Source organism: Zalophus californianus, chromosome 8 (assembly GCF_009762305.2).
Source record: "Zalophus californianus isolate mZalCal1 chromosome 8, mZalCal1.pri.v2, whole genome shotgun sequence".
NCBI lineage: Eukaryota > Metazoa > Chordata > Mammalia > Carnivora > Otariidae > Zalophus > Zalophus californianus.
This window is the reverse complement of record NC_045602.1, coordinates 110,471,808-110,485,074: the sequence shown is the minus strand read 5'-3', so window position 1 is coordinate 110,485,074 and position 13,267 is coordinate 110,471,808. Positions and strand designations below refer to the sequence as shown.

At 43.5% G+C, this 13,267-nt stretch overlaps 1 protein-coding gene across 6 annotated transcripts in view; it reads right to left on the bottom strand.

Moving 5' to 3' along the window:
- Positions 1 to 13,267, bottom strand: part of C8H20orf194 (chromosome 8 C20orf194 homolog) — a 129,695-nt gene that overhangs the window by 28,365 nt on the left and 88,063 nt on the right. For all 6 annotated transcript variants that reach the window (XM_027621146.2, XM_027621143.2, XM_027621144.2 and 3 more), the window contains one exon: positions 8,175 to 8,300. In XM_027621146.2, the coding sequence (XP_027476947.1) occupies positions 8,175 to 8,300 (126 nt within the window). The remainder of the gene's footprint in view (positions 1 to 8,174; positions 8,301 to 13,267) is intronic.

The following is a 13,267-nucleotide window of genomic DNA, read 5'->3' as shown; positions in this document are numbered from 1 at the left end:
AGAGTTTAATGGACTTTTCTACAAAAAAACATACAAGTGGCCAATAAGCAAATGAAAAGATGCTGAATATCATTAGTATTAGGGAAATGCAAAGTAAAACTACAAGGAGATACCACTCTACACAATACAGACAGAAAATAACAAGTATTGGTGAGGACATGGAGAAATTGGAATCCTCATACACTGTGGTGGGAATGTAAATGGTGTAGTGGCTTTAGGTAACAGTTTGCAGTTCCTCAAAGTTCAATGTATGGTTACCATATGACCCAGCAATTCTACTCCTAGGTATATGCCCAGAGAACAAAAAATATGACCACATGAAATCTTATACACACGTTTCTAGCATTTATAATTTATTTATAATAGCCCCCAAAATGTCCATCAAATGATGAATGAATAAATAAGATGTGGTATATCCATAAAATAGAATATTATTTGGCCATTAAAAGGAATGAAGTTACTCACACATGTTAAAACACGGATGTACCTTGAAAACATTTTGCTAAGTAGAAGAAGCCAGACACAAAAGGCTGCATGTTACATGATTACATTTATATGAAATGTCCAGAATAAGCAAATCCACAGAAAGTAGACTAACAGCTGCCAGGGGTTGGGAGGAGGAAGAAATAGGGAGTGACTGAATTGTTTACTTTTTTTTTTTTTTTAAGATAGAGCATGAGTGGAGATGGGGGAGGTACAGAGGGAAAGAGAGAGAGAGATTCTTTTTTTTAAAAACATATATATATTTTTTAGATTTTATTTATTTATTTGAGAGAGAGAGAGAATGAGAGACAGAAAGCACGAGAGAGAAGAGGGTCAGAGGGAGAAGCAGACTCCCTGCTGAGCAGGAAGCCCGATGTGGGACTTGATCCTGGGACTCCAGGATTATGACCTGAGCCGAAGGCAGTCGCTTAACCAACTGAGCCACCCGGGCGCCCGAGAGAGAGATTCTTAAGCAGGCTTCACACTCAGTGTGGAGACAGATGTGGGGCTCATCGTGGGGCCTGATCTCACAACCCTGATTATGATCCAAGCCGAAATCAAGAGTCGGATGCTTAACCGACCAAGCCCCTGAATTGTATACTTTATTTTTTTTTAAAGATTTTATTTATCTGACAGAGAGAGACACAGTGAGAGTGGGAACACAAACAGGGGGAGTGGGAGAGGGAGAAGCAGGCTTCCTGCCAAGCAGGGAGCCCGATGCGGGGCTGGATCCCAGGACCCTGGGATCACCACCTGAGCCAAAGGCAGACACTTAACAAGTGAACCACCCAGGCGCCCCAGAATTGTATACTTTAAAAGAGTAAATTTTATGGCATGTGAATTATACTTCAATAAAGTTGTTATATTTTTTAAAAAGCAGTACACATGCATACTACAAAATATCAAAATGGTTTCCTCATTAACCAGAACTTGTCTCCAAGGAAATGGCCATTTCCCAGAAGGAACTACCATTAATAGTTTGGTATGTATTCTCTTAGACAGTTCCTATACACATACAAATAAACATTTAAAAAGTACATACTGTTTTGGCAATTTACTTTTCTCACCTCACAATATATTGTGGACATTGTTATGTGTTAGTACACAGAAATCTACTTACTTTTTTTAAATGCCTGCATAGTATTCCATTATATGAATATTCCCAAATTTAACCAGTCTAAGTCTTACTAATGAGCATTTGGATTATTTCCAGTTGATATAATAAAGTGTTTTATTTATTATTTATTTATTTAAGATTTTATTTATTTATTTGACAGAGAGAGACACAATGAGGGAGGGAACACAAGCAGGGGGAGTGGGTAAGGGAGAAGCAAGCTTCCTGTGGAGCAGGGAGCCTGATGTGGGGCTCGATCCCAGGACCCTGGGATCATGACCAGAGCCAAAGGCAGATGCTTAACGACTAAGCCACCCAGGTGCCCCAATAAAGTGTTTTCTTTTTTAAAGATTTTATTTATTTATTTATTTGAGAGAGAGGTGGGGGGAGGAACAGAGGGAGAGGGACAAGCAGACTCCATGCTGAGTGCGGAGGCTGACACAGGTTCGATCTCATGACCATGAGATCCTGACCTGAGCTGAAATCAAGAGTTGCACACTTAACTGATGAGATACCCAGGCACCCCTAAACAGTGGGGGTTTTTTTTAGTAAAGATTTTTATTTTTTAAGTAATCTCTACACCCAATGTGGGCTTGAACTCGCAACCCCAACATCAAGAGTCACATGCTCTACTGACTGAGTCAGTCAGGCGCCCTGGTATTATAAACAGTGTTGTTTTGAACATTGCAGAGCACATCTGTCATGTTTCAGCCTGCTCAGGACTTCTAAACAACTTTCCTAGGCTTGAACTTAGGAAGTCCATCTCTTTTCTTTGTGTGTGTGTGTGTGTGTGTGTGTGTGTGTTTTAAGATTTTATTTATTTGACACAGAGAGAGAGACAGTGAGAGAGGAAACACAAGCATGGGGAGTGGGAGAGGGAGAAGCAGGTTTCCCGCTGAGTAGGGAGCCCAATGCAGGGCTTGATCCCAGGACCCCGGGATCATGACCTGAGCCGAAGGCAGACGCTTAATGACTGAGCCACCCAGGTGCCCCAGTCCATCTCTTTTGTAAATAGCACAAAACTACTTTTCCAGCCTTTCTTGCAGTCTGGTGCAGGCATGTGATCTAAGTTCCACCAACCAGATTACTGCAAGACTCCCACTGGCAGTGAGCAAGGTGAGTGAGAGCATGTACGGTAACCAGACCCCATTTTCTGGTGAAGGAAGTGGCTGAGATATCCCCCTATCAGGGCAGGCCTAAGAGGTTTGAGCATTGCTCCTGGTTGCCTAGCCAATACAGCCCGGCCACCCTGGAGACTCTGTAAGCTATAATGTCCTTTAGTAAATCCCTTTCCATTAAAACATACTGGAGTAGGGGCACCTGGGTGGCTCAGTTGTTTAGGCGTCTGCCTTTGGCTCGGGTCATGATCCCGGAGTCCTGGGATCGAGCCTCATTAGTAAACCACTATAGTAAACCACTTCCCTGCTCAGCGGGAAGCCTGCTTCTCCCTCTCCCACTCTCCCTGCTTGTGTTCCTGCTCTCGCTGTCTCTCTGTCAAATAAATAAATAAAATCTTTAAAAAAGAAAACAAACCATACTGGAGTAGGCTTTACTGCTTAGAATTAAGAATTCCATCTGAAACAAACTCCCCTACACATATGTATCTTTTGAATATTTGTACAAATATAACTATACAAACTTATAGCAATGGAATGGCCAAAAGTGTCTTTAAACAGATTATATCATTTTATATTTCTACCAACACTGTATGAATGTACCTATTTTCCTACACTGTTGCTATGTAATAAACCACCCCAAAACTAAAGTGGCTTCAAATAACGATGATGTATTTATTCCTCATGATTCTGTGGATTAGATGGGCAGTTGTTTTGGCTTGGGCAGCTCAGCTGGGGCTGATGGTCTGAGATGGTCTCACTCACAGCCAACTGGGGTCTCAGCTCAGATGGAGGAAGCTAGGCCTATCTTTCCACGTGACCTCTCATCCTCTATCAGCCTAGTCCAGGCTTCTTCATATGGTGGTCTCAGCTCTCAGAGACACAGAGAGCAAGCCCCTGTGGGTAAATGCTTTTTATTTATTTATTTTTTTAAAAGAATTTTTATTTATTTATTTGACAGAGAGAGACACAGTGAGAGAGGGAACACAAGCAGGGGGAGTAGGAGAGGGAGAAGCAGGCTTCCCGCCGAGCAGGGAGCCCGATGTGGGGCTCGATCCCAGGACCTTGGGATCATGACCTGAGCTGAAGGCAGACGCTTAACGACTGAGCCACCCAGGCACCCCGGTAAATGCTTTTTAAACCTCTGCTTATTTCTTGCTTCTTGCTGTCCCATTGACCAAAGCAAGTCACATGCTCAAGCCCAAACTCAAAGTATAAGAAGTAGATTCAACTCTTCAGTTCTTGATGGAAGGGGCAAGGGGCTGTTTTCACTATAGCCGTATTTTAAATTTTCCACAGTTGGCCATGTAAAAAATTTTTTCTTTTTTCTTTTTTAATTTATGGGTTTAACACTGGCCATTCAATTTTTTTTTAATGGAATGGGCTTAACTTTATTTAATAACTTTCTATTCTTGATCATGGGTGCCACAATTTTCTTATTCTATTTCATGTGTACCTCTTACACATGGAATGTAACAGCGCATAGCCCATGTGCAGGGACTAATCATTAGTTTTCCAACAGAGCATTAGTAAAACCACTATAGTAAATTACTTTCTGGAAGGAGTTCAAAGGTAAACTTGGAAATTTCTCATTAATTCCTAAAAATATGAGCAAATCAGTAACTATGACTTACTGACCTAATAGTTTTGATCTCCCAGTATGAAAAAAACCCTGAAGAAATTAGTATACTCATAGTTCTAAAACCCATGATTTTATTAGTTAATTTTTATATTCCACGACCCCAATTCATACATGATATAGCCTTACTTCTATACTTAAATAGATTATATGCTCATCTTTAGCCCTTTTATATATTTCTCACTTATTTCTTTATTTGAATTCTCTTAAGGACCCTTATTCTTCACATGTTGGCAAACCCATTATTCAACGATATTTCATTAGCATTAAACAGAAATGGTTTCTGTACTCACAAAAGCTAAGTCTGTATTCTACAGACTTAGTCCCTCTCTTTTCTCTAATGATCTTCATTTCTTTGTCTATTTTTCCTCTTCATTTTGTTATTTTCTCAAGCTTGAGGTTCTCTGACACAGACTTAAGTCTTTGCAGTGTCTATTCTACTTCTGCTTTGAGATTTTCATTGCTATAGTGGCTTTATTATTGTCTGTTTTCTTTCTAGGGCTCTAGCAGTTCATTTTCCATCTGCTTCTGCTAACTAAACTTTTTTGTCCCCCTGATCTTTTCTCTTTAACAGCTTTATTGAGTATACGTATAACTTGCAAATCATAAAATTCACTCATTTTAAGTGTATGTAGTTCAATGATTTTTAAAGTAAATTTACAGAATTGTGCAACTATCACCATAATTCAATTTTAGAACATTACATTACCCCCCCCAAGAAGATCCCATTTCCCCAGACCTTTTATATCTCTTCTTTGAGCTCTTCCCACCTACCCTGTTAACTCCTTTTCTCCTTAAAAACAATTTTTTTTTTTTTGACAGCGCAGCAGAGTACTCATTGTCTAGGCTAATTCTTCTGAAGTATAACCTCCCATCTGTTGTTTGCTTAATATCTTTTCCTACCTTTTTTAAATGGTAGTATCTAGTCACACATTAAACCTCCTGCTTTAGTTCATCTTTGTTTTATTTTATTATTTTTAAGAGATTTTATTTATTTGACAGAGAGAGAGCACAAGCAGGGGGATCAGCAGAGGGAGAGGGAGAAGCAGGCTCCACACCGAGCAGGGAGCCCGACATAGGGCCTGATCCCAGCACCCCAGGATCATGACTTGAGCCGAAAGCACACGCTTAACTGAGCCACCCAGGCACCCGTTTTATTTTATTTTTTTTAAAGATTTTATTTTGAAGTAATCTCTACACCCAATGTGGGGCTCAAACTTACAACCCTGAGATGTCACATACTCCTCTGAGCCAGCCAGGTGCCCCTTTAGTTCATCTTTAAATAAAAGCTCAAGGATATGTCATTTGCAAACAAAAAGCTCGAGGAAAAGAAATATGACTGCTAGGAAGAGTCAATGTGGCAGTCCAAAGTACAGTGGTGATGCTCAGCATTCACTACAATAACGTAACCTAAGACAAAAGGAAAACAGAACACCTTGGCTTTTTATGGGAAAGCAGAACCTAAGTCACAGCTAAAGAGAAGAGAAATGGTGAAGATGTTTCTTGAAATCAGTCGAGGTGGTAAGGGAAGAAACTCTAATGGAGTTTATATGTGAAATCTAAAAATATCAACTTGGGACTCAAATAGGAAGGGAGCTCTTTCAGATGAAGGTTGAAGGGTAGATCAATCAGTTCCCAGCCGATACAAGTATTTTGGACTAGCCAGAAAGACCACACGATTACAGACCTGGGATACATCCCACTGGGCTAAAGGGACAGGAAGTCAAATAGCTCTGTGAAGGGACAAGGGAGTGCTTGAAACTCGCCCCAGTGAGAAGAGCTCTGATGATGAAACAGATACTTCCAGACACCACTGGGGCAGTGTGAACTGGGAAACCCACTCAAGAAGCAATTTTCAAATGCGAATAGAGTTATAAAAGTGATCATGCAAATAATTAATATCTCTTTGAAGAACCTATTCTAAGGAAATTATCTGAAATTTGAGAAATTCATATGGATAGAGATTTTCCCACAGCATTATTTATAATAGTGAAAAGCTGGAGACAACATATGTGACTAACAGCAGGGAAACTGTTAAGACAAGCATGTCCAGGCACCTGGGTGGCTCAGTCGGTTAAGTGTCTGCCTTCAGCTCAGGTCATGATCCCAGGGTCCTGGGATTGAGTCCCATGTTGGGCTCCTTGCTCTGCAGGGAGTCTGCTTCTATCTCTGCCGCTCCCCCCACTCATTCTCTCGCTCTCGCTCTGTCAAATAAATAAATAAAATCTTTATTTGACAGAGAGACATAGCGAGAGAGGGAACATAAGCAGGGGAAGTGGGAGAGGGAGAAGCAGGCTTCCCGCTGAGCAGAGAGCCCGATATGGGGCTCGATCCCAGGACCCTGGGATCATGACCTGAGCCGAAGGCAGACGCTTAACGACTGAGCCACCCAGGCGCCCCCAAAAAGAAAAGAAAGTCTTAAAAAAAAAAGTATGTCCATCCACACACATAATGACTATAATTAATCAAAATGCAATTACCATTGTGATATTAGAACAAATATATGTTAAGTTACATAATATGTTTATATGTTAATCTAAGAAGGATATAAAATTATATGTATACCATAACTGTAAAAAATGGAGATAAAAAAGGCAAGGAATTTACAAAAATGATAATAGTTACATTGAGTTAGTGAGATTATGGGTAAATTATTATTATTATTTTTTAAGATTTTATCTATTTATTTGAGACACAGCATGCATGAGTAGGGCGGAGGGGCGGAGGAAGAGGGAGAAGCAGACTCCCCGCCACGCAGGGAGCCTGACGTGGGACTCGATTCCAGGACCCTGAGATCACAACCCGAGCTGAAGGCAGACACCCAACCAACTGAGCCACCCCAGATTATGGGTAAATTATTACCCAATTTTCTTTTTTTTTTTTTTTTCAAAGATTTATTTATTTGAGAGAGAGTGAGAGCATGTGCATGTGAGTGTGCTGAGGAGCAGAGGAAGAGAATCTTTCAAGCAGACTCCCCCAAGCAGGGCTGGATCTCATGACCCTGAGATCATGACCTGAGCTAAAACCAAGGGCAGATGCTCAACCGACTGTGTCACCCAGGCACCCCAATTATTACCCAATTTTCCTTGTTGCTGTTATATTACTTCCAAAGTTTAAAAAAACCAAAGTTCACCTATTAGTAATGAGAACGAATGTCATTAACTGAGGTAAGACAGTTTTAAGATGGTTTAACCATTGGGGCACCTGGGTGTCTCAGTCAGCTGGGCGGCCAACTCCTGGTTTCAATTCAGGTCGTGATCTCATGGGTTGTGGGATCAAGCCCTGCGTTGGGCTCCCCACTCAGCAGAGTCTGCTCGACATTCTCTCTCTCCATCCTTCTGCCTGTTCACACACACACACACACACACACACACACACACACACACACACACACACTCTCTCTCTCTCTCTCTCTCTCTCTCTCAAATAAATAAATCTGGAAAAAAAAAAGGCTTAACCATATGAAAAATTATCTATGAGATATTCTAAGTACCTGGAAAACAAAGCACCTCCCCTGTGGGAAAAGAAAAGGCTGTCATGGGCATTCTTTCTTTCGGGGAGAAGATGTTTCAAGTCCCACTGCCCTAGATGGACAACTTTTCAGTGCACAAAAGTGGTGAGAGGCTTCGGTCTACGTGTCTTCTGAGAACCTAGCACTAATCAAGCAACAATTGAGCATTCATTATATATAAGGTAGATTAATGCATTCCAAAAGACAAACACACATAATCATGTGTTTCCTTCCGGTGGGTGGAAGAAAATCGCTTTCTCTACCTTTAAACCCAGCACATCCTGTGGGCTGCGGAGGGTCTGAAGCATGTACCTGTGCTCCATGTAGCAGCTCAGGGGCTCCACGCACACCGTGACGGCACCAATGGTGAAGGAGGACTTGACCTTTGAGTCTGGATGGGTCTGCAGGGCCTGGACGACATCAATAACATCTGTGTAGCTGGGAGAAAAAAGAGAAAGATTAGCCTACTGACTGGGGCTGCAGAATGCTGAGGGGCTGAGTGAGCAAGGGTGGAAAGAAAACCACAAGAAGGAGCCTGTGACTGGGTTCGTTGGGGTCACCCCACTTAAAGATTTAGAGCCCCTCCCTGCATTCCACAATGTTTCTGCATCCCCAAACCTCATTAGTACTCCTAACTGTGCAAGGGTGGGTGGAAGAATCCCCCACCACTTCCAGGAGTAAAGGGACGCCTGCAGATGACCCTGGCGACCAAGGGTCGGGCTTGGTGTCCTTAGGCCTGTTTTCCAATAATTTTAGGAGCTCTTGGGTTGGTTTATTTCCTTTAATAGCTTTTTTTCTCCTTCTGCCTCACAGAACATGCAGACAGGAGAGAAACAGGGAGCACCCCTGTAGGTCAGCAGATGCATGTCAAACCCCACCTGCATTTCTATTTCCTGCCTGGAACTCTCTCCAAACTCCAGACTTCCAGAGCCAATTTCAAGGAAATGGAACAAATAATCCTAAAATTTGTATTGAGCTAATTTAATATTTTCAGTTAGAACTTAACATGTTCATGATTCAATTTCCCATGCCTGTCCCTCCCAAGGCCTTGTCCTTCTCAGCAGAGGGGACTCCGTTCTTTCAGCTGCTAGGCCAAAAAATTTGTTTGAAGTCGTCACTGACTCCATTTTTTCTCAATTTTCAAAACATAACTAGAATAAGATTGCTGCTCACATTCTCCCACTACTACTGGATCTAGACTGTTATCATCTTTTGCACAGACTACCCCACAGCCTCCTCACTGGCCTCCCTGCTTCTGTCCCTACCCCTGCCCAACCTGTTTTCAACAGAGAAGCCAGAGAGATCGTGCTAAGCCACTGAGTCAGTGGCTTCCATCCCACTCAGCGTCAAAGCTTTTAAAGCCCGTACAACAGCCCCCACGGCTGTCTGTGATCTGACTTCTATATGGGAGGAGTTTTTCCTCCTACTATTCCTTCCCTTACTTGACTCTGTCTGCCCACTGTGACCTCCTGGCTCTTCCCTGAACATGCCAGGCATATTTCCACCCTGGCACTCCCTGTCCTCTCTCCTGTGATGCTGTTTTCCTCAAATGTCTGCCAGGCTTGCTCCCTTCAGTTCTCTGCTCAAATGGCATCTTGAGAAAGGTATCCTCTGACTTCCTACAGCCTATGTGATATAGCAACCCTCCTTCTGCACAACCTGCCCCCGCCCCAATTCTTCCCTACGGCACTGAACATCAGTTACATACACTGTATTTTCTCATTTGTTTGTTTATAGTGTGTCTCTACGGTAATAACATAAAGTGGTTGTTGAATGGTATAATCTGTGGTGCCTAAACAGGACAGATGAATGAACTGGATGTTCAATCCTGGGTAGACTCATGGCCACTCCAAGAAGGGGCCTCCACTCTTTACCTTGTAGAGAACATTTTCCCAACTGACCCAGCCTATCACCAAAAGGTCAGTTCCTACAGGAGGGAAGGCAAAATCTGAAGGCAGCCCTGCTGATCATATGGGCCTGGGCCCTTGGGAAGCTAGTGGTGGTGCCTGGGGGGATAGGTACAGCCTGCCTGAGCCACTTCCTGAGCTCCTACAAATAACTCACGTGCAAAACAGCCCTTGGCTTTATCCGGGACACAATTTTCACACCCCCACCCCCAGGTCTGCCTGAGTTCCGACCAACTAGCAGTGCTTCAATCAAGAATAGGGTGTGCCCGGTTCTAGAGCTCCCCCATGAGGGCCTGGCAGCCAGAGAGCTGTTAGAGTGAGCCCTCTGCTCCCTGGTTTCTCCCCCTGCCTGGGCACATGTGTGTATTGCCACATGGGGTTCTTTCTCCTGGTTCTGCAATGTCTGGTTAGGCCTGGATGCAGGAGAACCACCCACACTGCCTGCACTGCCGGGCCTCATGCGTACTTGTTAAGCGGAACCGACTGAAGCTTATATACTACCCCAAATCTCTGTGGTCATGTTTACCAGATTTAACTCTCCCGGTTAAGCGCCCCAGCCTTGCTCCTAAGCATTAGCTCTCCCCCTCTTCTAAAAACAAATTTTGGAAGCTTTTTATTTTCCATGTTGGGTATGAGCCTAGAGACTCATTTTTTAAGGACCGAAAAGAACTGAAAGATTTACCAATCCTGCAGATTTTGGTCATTTTAATACCATGGATTATCCTTTAGAGAGAGTGGCTAGAGAATTTCCAGGTTTTCAGAGCATTCCATTCAATGGAAAAAGGTTGGAGTGAAAATAGGCCCCAAAGTCCTTGGTGAGACCAGTGCATCTGGGCACTGCAACCAGGAACTGCTATGGCAAGGGAAGAGGCTCTTGGTGTCACTCACTGTACGTGCTGGGACAGGGAGGCCTCTAGACCCTCCCTCCCTCCCCAGCCCTTGCCCTATAATCATCCTGGCCAGGGACTCCAAACAGGAGGAAGCAGGCCTCACTACAGAAGGAAACACACTGCTCCAGCTACCAGAGTTTGTACTTGACCACTTTGGCTAAACTGCCTCGAATGCACGATGAAGGCAAAAAAACCTGGCTTTTCATGTTTGCCTCTTTCTTGTCAGTTCTCTCTTTATTAAAAATAAAAGCAAAACAACAAAACAAAACCAAACTCCTGCAGGACTTTAACTTTCTTTCTTTTTAAACAACAGATATCCTATTCAAGTGTCCTTTGGCCTCTGTTTTATGTTTGCAATTTAAGCCTACAATTTGGGCATGTGTTTTAGATTAATTCAACTTTTGTTTTGAGAGAGACTTTGTTTATAAATATTTTAAATAATCTAAAGAATGATTTTACAGTATTCTGGAGTATAAAGAAATACAATCTCTCAAATTCCTTAAAATTAATATTTTAAAATACAGATTTCCCCAGTTTTATGTGTGTGTGTGTGTGTGTGTGCGTGTGTGTGCTTAAGTTCCAGACAATTTTGTCACCTGTGTAGGTTTCTATATCCATCACCACAGTCAAGACACTGAACAGTTCCAACATCGCCAGGATCCCTTGTGCTGCCTTTTTATAACCACGCCCACCTTCCTCCTGCATCCCACTCCCATCCCTAACTCCAGGCAATCACCACTCTGTCCTCTATTTCTAAAATTTTATCATTTCAAAATATACTGATTTTATTTATTTTTAATTTTTTTAATATATATATTTTAAGATTTTATTTATTTATTTGACAAAGAGAGACACAGCGAGAGAGAAAACACAAGCAGGGGAAGTGGGAGAGGGAGAAGCAGGCTCTCTGCTGAGCAGGGAGCCCGATGTGGGGCTCTATCCCAGGACCCTGGGATCATGACCTGAGCCGAAGGCAGACGCTTGATGACTGAGCCACCCAGGTGCCCCAAAAATATATTGATTTTAAAAACAACAACTCCACTGGATATCAAAGCTCAACACCACTGCCCCACTGCTGCAGTAAGCCAAATGGAACCAGGCCACTCTAGGGGCAAAAGAAAACCCTGCCTTATATCACAGCATTCCTCCAAGAATCCTATAAATGAAAATAAAAGCCACATTCAGGAAATACAATTCTCAATTTGAGAAGCCTCTGGAGTCTCCCTTTACCGGCAACCTCTCAATACTGGGCTCAAAGGTCCAGCCCCAAGGAGATGATCATGCAAAAAGGAGGCTGCCACGAGCTCTCTGCTGAGCCTCAAAGAGAATGGGCCCAGCTTGTAAGAGCAGTGTCTTAGCGAGAGCCATAGCATTTAGTTGGTATTTCCACTTGAGTCCTTCGGGAAGTCTGAGGTCCCTAGCATCCCAGGACTGTGACTGGGCAAAGGCTGGGTCTGAGGACAACTCAGACTGGGCTAGCTATACACTGTTACCGCAATCCAGAGCAGCCAGGGCAGCTGACACATTTGCAGATGAGTACTGTCAGAGACAAGGCGTTAATGATGCTCTCTCAAGTGACAGAAGATGGCAATGCCCTACACAATGTCTAACTGCTGAATTTGACTCCAGGTCCACATCCCCAATGACTCTCAACTTTGGCAGGGGCCAATCTATTCCTTTGACCATTAGAAGCAATGGAAAACCCAAAACGGGCGCCTAGGTGGCTCAGTCCATTGAGTGTCTGACTCTTGATTTTAGCCCAGGTCTTGATCTCAGGGTTGTGAGTTCAAGCTTTGTGTTGGGCTCTGGGCTGGGCAGGGAGCCTACTTAAGAAAACAACAACAAAACACACAAGTGGTTTCAAGCCTAGACTCTTGCTCTGTGGCTTCCATGACCTCAGCCCATAAGCAGGACAAAAGGTCTGAAGGAAGGGAAGCCCAGGGCAGGTGTGAGAACAAGGCCTGAAGGAGAGGAACGATGGCCTGGTGGGCTGGTGGGGTGCACAGTCCCGCCCGCCTCCAGCCTAAGGACCACCAGCCTGGCTTTTCTAAACTTCTCACCATCCACCATGAGACTCAACAGGGCTTTGGATCTGGGCCTACTCTTTACTGGAAACAATTAGCCAATTGCACATAGTAATTATTATGAGCACAGAAAATACAGCATAGCATAAAAGCACTTTGTGAGAACTGCCAAAAGCTTCTGTATTACCAGGCATCATGAAGACCACAGCCTGTGTTTTCCTGACCTGGCATGTTCTCCTCTGGGCCTGGAGGGTAGTGGGCCTGCACAGAGCTCCTCTCTGGAAGGCCTTAGAATGGGTCAAGGTAAGCTCCTTGAAGCCTGGGTTCCTGAGGCAGTAGTACTCACTCTGTCAAATCTGTCCTCTGAGGGAGCTCCCTGCCCAGATGGACTACTTATGCTCCCCACTGAGGGTCCCAGGAAACTTTCCTGGACCAGCCATCCTGGGGATGGTGGGGCTCAAGACTGCAGAGTGTGGGGGCTGTCTCTGCAACTCCACATGAGGAAGGACTGAAACAAATGGCAAAGGAAGAGGCTTAGGGATCACTATTGTTACAAGAATTATCAAAGAATCTTGCCCAGAAAA